Below are 13485 nucleotides of genomic sequence, written 5' to 3'. Positions count from 1 at the left end.
ATATATTTTATTACTTATATACTATATTTTTATTAATTATATACTACTATACTTCTTAATGATAATATATATACTTTTTCATAAAATTTTATGAAATGCTAGCTAACTATAAAGACAAGTACAACAACCTATTTCATTTTCAAAATCAATTTTTCTACATAAATATGTAGATATATGTAAAAAAAAAAATTATATAACATCGTGTTATTATAGGTATTCAGGCTGAATAAGGTGCTGTCAACAATGACAAATTGACATTGATACTATCAATAATGCTAATCAGAGACTGTGAAGTCTTGTCACAAATTTAAAGACTTTTGACTTGACTTAATTAAATTAAATAAGACTTAAAACTTGATTTCAACACCAATGATTTGCCTTGAGATTCAAGTCACAAATCATATCGTATTCAAGTTCTAAATTTAGAGAAAAAATTTAATAATGATTTTGGGCAACATGGAGCTTGGTTTGTTTACATCCTATATTATTTAGAGTCATACCCGAAAAGCACAAATATGCGCAATCTGATTCGCTGATTTTGAAAAAGGGTAAGCGCGCATTTGTTAAACAGTAATAAAAAATCAATTAGCAAGTTTCATACGGGAAGGTCTGGGTACTAATAATTGAGCTGTAGGGACAAAAAATTTTATTGCGTTTGTTTACATTTATAGCAGTTTAAAGTGAAGCAAAATACAGTCATCAAGTTAATAACTAATTTACTATTACTGTTATAAATGGAATTAAATATTAATGCAGTTAACATTTCAACTGCATCAAGAAAGATTTGTGTTGAATGGCTTGTTAACCACGGACTGGGTGTCACAGGCTCTGTTATAGAGTTGCAAGGCAGAATTTTGAAGTTCTTACCATATCCAAAACTAGTTAAGAAACTTTATCTAAAAGCAAAAAAAAACTACTTATTCAAAACAAGTTTACATGTAGACGAGATACCACACATGTCTCAAAATTGGACTGGAAATGAAAACCTTTACCCTTGTGTAAACTCTGAACTTTTTAAAGAATACATACTTAATAAAAGAGAGGGTACATTTGGACAACAGCAAAAAGCATACCAAATGTTAACAAGCAGAAAAACTATATCAGTTAAAATACATTCAGATAACAAAATAGTATATGTTAGAGCTTTCATAAGAAAATCTTATAGCCACGATGCACGCCCTGCTTATTTACTTTTTGTAGGAGGAACACCTCGTAAAGGTTATTGTGAATGCCCCGTTGGTCTTAGTGGGCTTTGCTGTCATGTTTTAGCTATCCTTTTTTACTTAAAGCATTACGAGGACACAAAGACAACAATTTTAGAATTAACGTGCACACAAGTGATACAGAAATGGCATAAAAGATCAAAAAAAGGTTCTATTCCAATGGTCCCACTATCTCAAATTAAAGTAAAATCAGCAAGAAACAAAAGTACAATTGAAAACTTAAAAATCACACCAGCAGATCCAGAAAGTTCATCTTTTAAAAGAGATGTTTTAAAAATGAAGCAAAAAATTAAGGAAGGGCTGAAAAAGGAACCCAATTTTGAAAGACACGTATATGATACTCTTTGTTCAATAGATCTTGGATATGAATCTGCACTAATGGGGCACTTAAGATTTAGATATGACCCTGAAAGTTTTAAATCCCAACTCAATAAGTTAAGTTCTATAAATGCAAAAAGTCGTACTTTAAATGAACAAGCAGTAAACCCACAAAAATTCCAAAATAATTATAGTAAAATACCAACAATATTGCAAATAATAAATCAAAATAAAGTAAACATCGAGGTAACCATAGTTTCGCTGGAACAAGTTATTGTTTTAGAAAAAATTAATAAACAACTTTTAAATGAGGATCCTGTTATTCACATTGATTTGACAAATCTGATACCATCACAAGGACAATACACAAATCATATTAATGTCAAACAAAATACCCAGGAGTGGATGGACACAAGAAAAGGGCAAATAACGGGGAGTCGATTACCAGCATTGCTAGGAATATATGGACAGGAAAAATTTACAAATTATTGGAAGATAGTTAAGGAAAGATTAAATGAAAATGATATTTATAACACACAAAACATAAAAAATTTTGAGCGTGGTCATAAATATGAATTTATTGCACTTCAGCACTTTGCAAAGATTTCAAAATGTTCTCCTGAAATGTGTGGATTTTTCTATCACCCAGATGATTTAAATTATGGGGCAAGTTAAGATTGCCTTGTGTCACATCAAATTATTTTGGAAATTAAAACACAAGCAAAAAACAGTGACAGTCCATTGACCCATTTAAAAAACCAACCTCAGTATTACGTGCAGGCTCTGCTTGTACTACTATGTACAAAATCTAAATACTGCATTTTACAATCTTATCATCCTGAAACATTAAACTCAAATTTCTTTATTATTCAACTAAATAATTTACTGATGTCAGTTATCAAGGAAATATCAGATAGCATTTTGCATTCAAATCCAATAAAAGATTGGCAACATCATGAACATTCTTTGCTCACTACTCTTGGAAATAATGTTGTTGGGAAAATTCCTGATTTTAAAGAACTAAAACCACTTAGATCGTATATTAGAGAACTTGTAAAAACATCAACATTTCTATTAAAATTGGTATAAATGTTTAAAATTATGATAAAACAAGAAAATATGTTTTAAATAGTTATATATATATTCATAAAATACTATTAATTACAAGATTCTGGCTTTGGCCCAATGGGGCGCATTGTAAGGTTTACAACATGACATAACATTTTCCATGTTGAAGAAAGTAAGTCCATTCTTTGTACTGGCCACACCGCATTAAGAATTGACCAATCACGTACGCATCCTATGAATCTCTCTACATGAATACGGGTTGAAGCTATATCAAAATTACCAGCTACATCAGCTTGTGGGAACTGATGGCTTGATTTTTGAGATGGTCGATTCAGATATATTCCTTTTGAAGCGCATAAATCTTGAATTGAAAACCCTCTATCTGCCATAACTTCGTGTTCCTTCTCAACTAGTTCTAAAATATGAGATTGTTCTGTTAATTCATTATCTGTAACTGAACCAGGGTATATATCTCCAAAAAGCAAACCTGACCCATGTGGAGAGATTCCAATTAAAGCTTTCCCTGTTGTACAGTTTTTATAACTTGAAAACATTAAAGTGTTAAGGTCATAATTGGTTGGTTGTTGAAACTTAAATTCTGTAGCATCCACAACAATATCGGTTTCACCGTGGCCAGTTTTTTTAAAAACAGAAGGCATCATCAGGAAAATATAAGTGCTTTCGACTTTTAAATTTATCTCTGAAAATATTGTGTCTAGAAATACAACCCATCCAGTGAAAACACGATATATGGTACTTTTAGAAACGCCAGCCATAAATCCAATAACACCAAGATGAAGTGCATGTCTGCACAATGTTAAAACTGAAAACAATTCGGTTTTCTTTTCAAGGAATCTGGTTCCTGTACCTTTGCAATCCGGATATTCAATTAGGTGGCAGTATGGTGCTACACAATTATAAAGGAGTTCAAATTGCAGGACAGTTAAACCACATAAATATTTAAACTGCTTTGGTTTGTCTTTAAGTTTAGAATATTTAAACATTCCTTTTTCAAATTTGTCTAGTTCTTTTTTTAAAATTTGATTTTTTACAGATAAAATTAAATATTTTTTATGTAACATCGTTCTTTACTTTGTTTCTTTTTTTTTCTTTTTTAAGCTGTGTTATATAATTGTTTGCATTGTTTATTTTTTCTGATAGAATTTTGTTAGCATCTGCTTCTTTTTTTAATTTAGAAAATAACTGTTGTTTTGTTGGTTTAAGTAATGATAAAGGAGATTTTGTAACATAAGAAGGTCGGTTTGTTGGTTTTTTACGAATAGGATAAGGTTTAGACAAGGATATCATCATACTAAGCTTACGTTTTAACCCTTTCAAATGTTTTTTATCAGCTTCAGTCGTTTTTCCTGATTTAGTTATTTTGGCCAGAGCATTTTCATATTTTCGTTCCATTATAGCAATTTGGCTTGGTGGTGCAGCAATGTTTGGAATATCAGTGCATAACTCTCTTATTCCAGATGAAAAATGTTCACAACAAATATGCCCATTTCTGAAATTCATTCCTTTTGTATTTAAAACTCGGATATATTCTTTCTGAATAGAAACATCTTTGGGAAGCCTGTAAAACTTTATACGTTCTCCGTTAGTAGTTTTGGTTCTAAAGTTGTCAAAACATAATGCTGCACCACAAAACCAGTTAACCATTTCTTTTAATTGATACAATCAATATAATTTGATATCTAATAATGTTTTCTATCTTTTTATTAAAATAAATAATAGTTACATATCGCTAACTTATTTTATTTAGTATATTAAAAAAAATATTTGTTTTGATTTTTATATACATTTTTGACTCGATTGTATTAAGTACTACCTTATTTTTAGTAGCTTAATCGAGAAAAAAAACTGATTATCGCTTAATCAAGAAAAATTATCTGATTGGCTAGAATTTTGTCCCTACAGGCAATATTCGCTTAGTTAAACCGCGCATATGAAACTTGCTAATAGGAGCAACAGCCGTATTCACTTCTCTTCGATAATAAGCTCAAGAAGTAGTGTGACACCTCCCACCTTCAGTAAATTTTTTGTTCATTTAGTCGGCAAATTTGACCCTTTTAGACAGGTCAGTCGGCAAATGTATACCCTTCAGACAAGTTAGTCGGCAAATATCGAAAAGATTTTAAAAAGGCCAAAAATAGCAAGGCCACATGGTCCAAGAACAAGATCAAGGCCAAAATTTTCAATCAAAAAGACAAGGCTAAGGCTAAGAGTTACAAAACCAAGGTCAAGGACAAAATTTTCAACGTCAAGGCCTTAATTTTGGCCTTACGTTAAGACCAGTTGTTAACAAAACTGAAGGTAGTAAGTGTTGCTACAATAAACCACATGCAATGAAGTTATACCAAATTTATGCGCAGAGTTCAATGAAGTCAGTAAGAAAGTATATATATATATATTTTTTTTAAATTTTCCGTTTTTGTTACAATTAACTTCCGTAATATAATACAAGATACTCTTATTCTTTCAAAAATAATTCAGTTATAAATATAAAAAAAAATCAAAGACAAAATAATAAGAGATAGTTATACAAAAATATATAAAAACGCGGGAAACTTGCAGAAGACCATTAAGTCTTATCATCAAGAACCGGTGTACTAGTTATGTTTTTACAATATTAAATTCCTATAATAGTGTTAAAAGCAAAACTTAATTAACTAAGGTAAATAGTGGTAACACCAAAAACATTCAATGTAAAAAGACGAGAACAAATAAAACAAACAGTCAAAGAAACAAAAACAAAAAAAAGCAGTTTAAAAGAAATCATTAATAAGATTTTTATACTTTGAAATACTCTTTTTTATTAGTTTTTGAAAGCAATTTATATTGTTTACATCTTGTAAATTACTATATTTTGCTAAGATTTTATTCCAGATATGCGGAGCACGATACGTAATTTTATATTGTTCTTGTTTAGTTTTGCACAATGGTTCAATTAAGCCTGTTGTGCGTAAAGTATACTTAATGTTAGGTTTTATTTCATAAAGATCATTAAAAATTGAGGGGCATTGTTGAAATTTACTTTTGTACTTGAGACATAAAATTTTATAAACGTTTATCTCGTATAACGTAAAGATGTTCATAATTTCGAACAGTGGTTTTGCAAGTTCGTTTTTATTTTTAAAATTTATTATTCTTAAGGCATGTTTTTGTTTTCGATAGAGTGCTTCAAGCTTGCTTTTAGATGTACTACACCACGCAATATTCGCGTAATTCAAGTAACTTTGTATAAAACTGAAATAGATTTGTTTTAGATGATGCTTATTAAGTAAATCCCGTGACTGATATAGAACGCCAATACTTTTAGATATTTTGCTTCCAATATAGGCAATATGTTTATTTCAGCTAATATTTTCGTCAATGAGAACACCAAGAAATTTTGTGACTCTTTCGCGACTAACTTCTGTGTTTTCAATAACTAGTTTTGGAAAAGAAATAGGAATTTTTTTTTTTTTTTTGAAAGGGTGGAATAATGAGAACTTTGATTTACTTGAATTTATAGAAAGTTTATTTGCATTAAACCATAGTAAAATTTTATCTAACTCGTTGTTCATTTGTACAAAGAGTTGAGGTATATCTTTTCCTGAAATAAAAAAAGTTACTGTCGTCAGCAAACATTATTGTTGATATATTTGTCGCTCTCTAGAGATCATTCACGTATATTAGGAAAAGTAGAGGCCCAAGAATAGATCCTTGGGGCACTCCACAAGAAATTAAAGATGAATTTGTTAGTTTTATTTCCGTTATATATGGACTGTGTACGTTTACTCAGGTAATCTGCTATCCACCTTCAGGGTACGCCTCTTATGCCGTACATCATAAGCTTTTTTATCATTATTTTATGATCCACTGTGTCAAAGGCCTTAGAGAGGTCAATAAACACGCCTAAAGTAAATTCTCCGTTTGCAAAAGAGTTTTTTATTTCATTAATTAAGTGAAGTATTGCATGTTCAGTTGAAGTGCTTTTCTGGAATCCAAACTGTTTTGAATAGAATAAGTCATTATTTTTAAAAAATGCATATAACCTATTGAACATATTTCGCTCAAAAATCTTAGAAAAAATGGAAAGTATAGATATTGGTCTATAGTTTCCAATATCCGTTTTATCGCCTGATGTAAGATTTTCGGAAAAGATTCATTGATTTTCGGTTTTCCAATTATTTCATTTAGTACTTGCCAAGTTTTCCTAGAACTTAGGTTGGAGATATATGGAGATAATATGAAAGGTTTGGAGATATATGGAGATAATATGAAAGCCAAAAACAAAAATACATAAAAAAAAAAAATAAAACTGTTAATTCAAGCAACGAATCAGACATTAGAGCTCTATTTTTGGTAAAAAGCTTTAAAGTCTGAGGAGTAACACTGTTTTGATTAGATGTCAAAGCGGTTTCTGGTGTTGTTCTTATGCAAATCTTTGATAGTTCAATTACTTTCAAAGAAGGATAATTAAACTATTGCTTATTGGTTCAAAGTTGGATTTTATAAATAAAATTATTAAAAAAACTCTATTAAATATACATTGCTAACAACATTTAGATAAAAAACGTTAATAAAAAACGTTAATAAAAAAAAGTTAAAACAAATCATGTGGTCTAATATATGAGTGTATTAAAACTCCGTTAACTAATATTGGTAAACGGGAATAACTCTTGAAAATAAAATCAACTGTAGTACATTTTTTAAAATGCAAACACGAAAGAAAGTTCTGATATTATTAGGAAAAGGAGGATGGCCACAACCATAATGTTCGAGGCCAAGAACAAGGCCAACGTCAAGAGTTTCAAGACCAAGGCCATAATTTTCGGCCATAAGGCAAGGTCAAGTCCAAGGACTAACAACTCTGCTATGACTATGATTAAGCTTAACAGAGAGATGAGAATACGGCCCCAGATTTTCAAAAATAATGCTGTTAAACTTTTGTTATTATCAATAATGGATATTTATTTTACTTTTAGTTCTTTTCAGAGTTTTTGAAACAAACAAAATAAGGTATTTGAAACTGTTGGTTGACAACAAACAACAATAAAATAAGGTATTTGAAACTGTTGGCTTTGATCCACCTTATCTTTAAGAATTCAGAATTTTCTTTCGTGTTTGCATTTTAAAATTTTTTACTGCAGTTGATATTGTTCACAAGAGTTATTTTTGTTTACTTGAAAGCTTTAGAACTTAATTTTTGTGTTTTATGTAACGGTTTAAATTGCCGTTTTTGATTTGCCGTTTTGAGGTTATTGGGAATTTATTACACAGAGCCGGAACCAGCTTTTTTTTGTCTTTGAAATAGCTAACTTCCAGACATGGAGCAAACGCCAAACATTTATATGCTTGTACTTATGTCAAATAAGGATACTTTGCAAAAAATTGCGATGATTGGAGGCTGGGAACAAAAAAGCCCCAAATTTTGTGCCCCCTCTCCCTGCCCCAAACGTGAGAGCAACAAGTTGATAAAATTTTTTTTGTACTGTTTTTAACTAGACTAATATTCATTGATAAATTTTAAATTTCATAGTAAATTATTTTAGCTTTCAAAAATTATGACCATATAAAGTTTAAACCCCCCTCAATTTGAGGGGGTTATAAATTTTATATGGTCATTATTTTTGAATGCTGAAAGATAACACTATGAAACTTAAAATTTTTCGATGAATATAATTCTAGTTGAGAACAGTACAAAATATATTTCATCAACTTGTTGCTCTCACGTTTGGGGCAGGGGTGGGGCACAAAATTTGGGGCTTTTTTGTTTCCAGCCTCCAATCATCGCAATTTTTAGCAAAGCATCCTTATTTGACATAAGTACAAACATATAAATGTTTGGCGTTTGCTCCATGTCTGGAAGTTAGCTATCTCAAAGACCAAAAAAAGCTGGTTCCGGCTCTGTTACATCTATATATTAAATCACGTGATATGTTTTAACGGTTTTTTTTAGTTAAAACATCTCAAAATTTTAAACGCATGATTTTTTCTTAAAATTAGAAACAGAAATTTGAAGGTTCTTTGAATTAAACAATTTTTATTTTATTTAAATTATATTTTATTATGGAGTATTTTTTTTTTAATTTATACTGTTTTTATTCAATATATCTAAATCTGTTTAAAAAAGTTGTTAGTAATATATATTTAATAGACTTTTTTAATAATTTTATTTAGTTATTTATAAAATCCCTCTTTAAACCAATAAGCAATAGTTTAGTTATCCTTCTTTGATAGTTCAGTCTCTAAACTATTAAAGATTTGCTCAAGAACAACACCAGAAACTACTTTGACATCTGCTGAAAATTATTTTACACCTCAGATTCAAAAGCTCTTTCCCAAAAAAATATATATTTATGTATTGGAACACGGCATTCATATATATCTACAAACAGTTTTTTTTATTGATTTTGTCAAATTCCGCGCATAACCATGGTCTAATTTCACAACATGTGGTTTTATTGATACTGCACTTGCTACCTGCAGATTTGTTAACAGTTGCTTTTGGCCTTTGTATTTTTTGGCCTTGTTAACAGCTCTTATATATATATATATATATATATATATATATATATATATATATATATATATATATATATATATATATATATATATATATATAGATATATATATATATATATATATATATATATATATATATATATATAAATATAAATAAGTTTAGTTTTGCTGTGAGCATATATTCAGCAAGAGTGCTCGATGAATGATATCAGAGCTATATAATTGATTTTTTGACGAGATTAAAAAAATAACTACATGATTTTTACAACTAAAAGTTTCATGAAACTTTTAGTTGTAAAAATCATGTAGTTATTTTTTTAATCTCGTCAAAAAATCAATTTTATATAAATATATATATATATAAATATATATATATATATATATATATATATATATATATATATATATATATATATAAATATATATATATATATATATAAATATATATATATATAAATATATATATATATAAATATATATATATATAAATATATATATATATATAATATATATATATATATATATATATATATATATATATATATATATATATATATATATATATATATATATATATATATATATATATATATATACATATACATATATACATATACGTCAAATAAGGATGATTTGTCAAAAATTGCGATGATTGGAGCCTGAACATAAAAACCGGAAAAATATTTGCCCCCTTTTTGTCTCAAACGTATGAGCACCAAATTAGCATATTCTCCCAACGTTTGAAAATTGTGACAATATAAAATTTGTAACCCACTAAAATTGGGGTTACAAATTTTATATGGTCATAATTTTCAAACAAAAAAAAACAATTTTCCTCCTAAAATTTAGGGCTCAAACTTTATAAGGTCATAATTCTTAAAACCAAATGTTTAGTTAACGAAATTCCTTCAAATTGTATTAAAAGTTATTATAAACAATTAAATTAAATAAACAATACTCAATATCTTAATTTCAATATTTAAAATAAAGAATTATTTTACTTTTTACATATATAATCAAAATTTTAAAAATTTTTTTTTTTTGAAAACAAAGTTTTCAAATTGATATTAGTGCATACCGGTAAAACTTTTCATAAATTGTTTTAGGAAATTAATAAACCATTTATCCTATAGACAGTTTGTTTTAATTTTTTGATCGCAAATCTTACTTTGGCGTTATCAAGAAACGCCTAATTTAGTATAGACACGTTTCATTAATTTTATTAATTTACTGAAATATATTGCATACTTAATCAGTATGATGACTAGATAAACTTCTTCACTTCATCAAATTTTTGCGTTGATACATTTTTTCAAGATTAAAAGCTTGGAATAGACAATTTGGCGTTATTTGAGAATATTTATTTTCATGGAAAAAAGAAATTTAGGAAATTTGTCCTTAAAAATTATAAACGATTTTTTTAAAAATTTATTTATGAAAACATTACTTATACCAGTTGCTTGAATGTTTTATTTTGGATATCACTTGTATGTACAAGATTTTTTTGCGGTACATTCCTTTTGTTTTATTGATATAATATATTCATATTACATATATATATATATATAAATATATATATATATATATATATATATATATATATATATATATAAATATATATATATATATATATATATATATATATATATATATATATATATATATATATATATATATATATATATATATATATATATATTAATAATCGCTGTTTTTACGTTTGCTAAAACATCCATTTCTAATATGAATAACGAAGAAAATCCAACTTAAAGTATCACCTAAAAAAGGAAACCCATCATTTTAAAATTTGAACTTGGCAAAGTATTTGCATTGAGTTGATATTGATAAATTACCGTATTATCATCACGTGATATATTATCGAGACATGCAATATCTATAATATTCTTCTAATAATAAACGGAACATTTAATAAAATGCAGAACATTCAAGATATTCAAAATAGAAAAATAAAATCATAAACATAAATCTTTTTCAAAATCTCTTTTTGATACTTGAACAATTCAAGTTAAAGTTATCTACAAAAGAAGTTATTTATCCGTTGCTATAGCGTTGCTAAAGAATAAATAAGTTTGTTACTTAGTTAATTGCTGCTATTGATTAGTTTATCGGTTTATCCAATATTTAAAATAATCAAAAACTTATTTTAATGTCTAACGTGATTAATTTTATTTATTTATTTCAATCCCAGAGTAATTTCAAATAGACATTCAACTCACAACTTTTATGAATATTTAGAACAAAATCTAATTCTCGCTTTTCACATCCATTTTCTACAGACATTTGATCAATGTCGTAAAATCGGTTAGACATTGGCTTGAATATTTTCAATTTGTTACAATACTGGCTGTATTTAGAATGTTGGGTTGGCGACAAAGTATATAATTGTAGCGTGAAAAGTTATTGTTAGAGAAGTGTAAAGAATAAATGAGAAAAAATAATTATTTTAAGGTTATTGAAAATAACAGGAGTTAAGGTTAAGTTTTGTACAACTAGTAGTTAATTGCAACAAAAATTAGTCAACCAGCTTTTTAGTTTTCTGAAATTAAATTTAACTCTACTTAATTTGAGTTCCTTGGAAACAGAGGCATGGCTAGGCTACTCCTAAAAATAGATGAAGAGAGGGGCGATGCGAGCGAATTTTTTGGCCATTTTCAAATTTAGGAGCTGTTTCAAAAATTTAAGGAGATTTTTTTTGTGGAAGGATTTTTAAGAAATCAGGACCCTAAATGGCAGGTTTTGGGGGAAAGCCTCTAATCCGCTAGCTACAGCACGGCTTCGGAATACCTATATTTACTAATAATAAAAAAAATCAAAAATGTATAAAAGCATTATTTTGGGCATTCAAAATAAAATAAATTTTTATTTTAAATTCATGAACAGCCGTGTTTCAGTGGTAGTGCACTTGCCTCAGAAACGTAAGATCGGTGATTCAAATTCTACCTATGGGCAAGTTTTCCGACATCGGTTGGGAAAGAGGTGCAAACTTCCTATTAAATGCTCTTCCGCGGTGCTCTGTGATAAAACCGTAAAAAAAATTCCCAAGTCTTGATCAAGTGTAAATAGTTTAAGTGCAAACAACAATATATATTACAAAGTTATGCATGAGTATATCATTACAAATACAAATAATTCTAGAAAACTGTTTAACAAAAGCGTATTCCATACAACCATAAATAAGAATAATTTTAAATTTAAGTATTAAGATTCCAGTGGAATTGAAGACCTCGTTGCAAAAACAATGTAACTCCATTTTTGGTTTTTAGATTTGAACGGAATATTACGAATTATAAGATGCACCAACAGTTCATCCAAAAATAATTTAAATTAAAGCACACCTTTTAACTAAGTATTTTATGAATGATACTTCTATCCTACATTCAAAGTTAATCTGTTTTTTATCCTTCTGAACAATTTTTAAAAATGAAGTTACAGTTTTTGCACCGAGGTCTTCAATTCTAGTTAACTAAATGTTGTCTACTTTATCAAGTTCAAATGTTGTCTATTTTATCAAATGTTGTCTATTTTTATCATTTTATCTATTCTATCAAGCACAAAATACTTAATTTTCGAAAACTAAAATACTAAAATGTTTTTTAAACTCTCAGTAAAACATTTTTAATAGCGAAAAAAAAAAAGATCTACAGAATCTACATTGATCATTCCAGAGAATCTGAAATAAATACATTGAAATGAAAGGATTGGGTATTTCTGCAGAAATACGTAGGCAAGCTGCCATTATATTAGTTAGATATATTTTGCAAATATACAAGTTTGATATATATTTGGCAAAAGCATTTGATGTTTCCTTGACAGATTTTATACAAGCTTTTGAAAAACTAACTGCAAACAAATTTTTAATAAAACATGTTAGAACAGCCTATTTTGATAAAGGATTTTCTATAAAACCTATAACTTGAGAACAAAGCAACCAATGAAAATTTCTTCACATGTTTTATTTACATTTTTATTTTTATAATTTTTCATTTTTTTTTTGAAAATGTTCATATTTTAACTTTTATACGGAAACAAAAATTCTCGAGGGCGTAATTATATACAAAAATAGCTTATGACTTGACTAATAAATTACATCAATTAACTTTAATAATATTACGACAAGAATTTTATAAACGTAACAATAAAGTTTTATAACGATCAGCTATTATCACATCACCCCAAGAACTGAAGTTCTTAAGTAACATAGTCATTTAAATATGTCGGCTTTCTCCTTTCTCTGGTTGATCGTCTGGTAATAAATTATCGACGATTTCTCTGCCGTCAGCTTCCTCTTCATAACAATTTTACTTGAAGCGTTTGAAGAATTTGAGGCAGGAGCTATTCT

At 27.9% G+C, this 13485-nt stretch overlaps 1 protein-coding gene across 1 annotated transcript; it reads right to left on the bottom strand.

Annotated features, from left to right (window-relative positions):
- Positions 1–2698: 2698 nt before the first annotated feature.
- Positions 2699–3613, bottom strand: LOC136074634 (uncharacterized). Its single transcript, XM_065786971.1, has one exon. The coding sequence runs from the start codon at positions 3611–3613 to the stop codon at positions 2699–2701; it is 915 nt and encodes a 304-aa protein (XP_065643043.1).
- Between the last annotated feature and the right edge of the window lie 9872 nt (positions 3614–13485).

The sequence above is a fragment of the Hydra vulgaris genome, chromosome 01, assembly GCF_038396675.1.
Source record: "Hydra vulgaris chromosome 01, alternate assembly HydraT2T_AEP".
NCBI lineage: Eukaryota > Metazoa > Cnidaria > Hydrozoa > Anthoathecata > Hydridae > Hydra > Hydra vulgaris.
The sequence above is the reverse complement of the archived record's forward strand: the minus strand, read 5'-3'. Positions and strand labels throughout refer to the sequence as shown.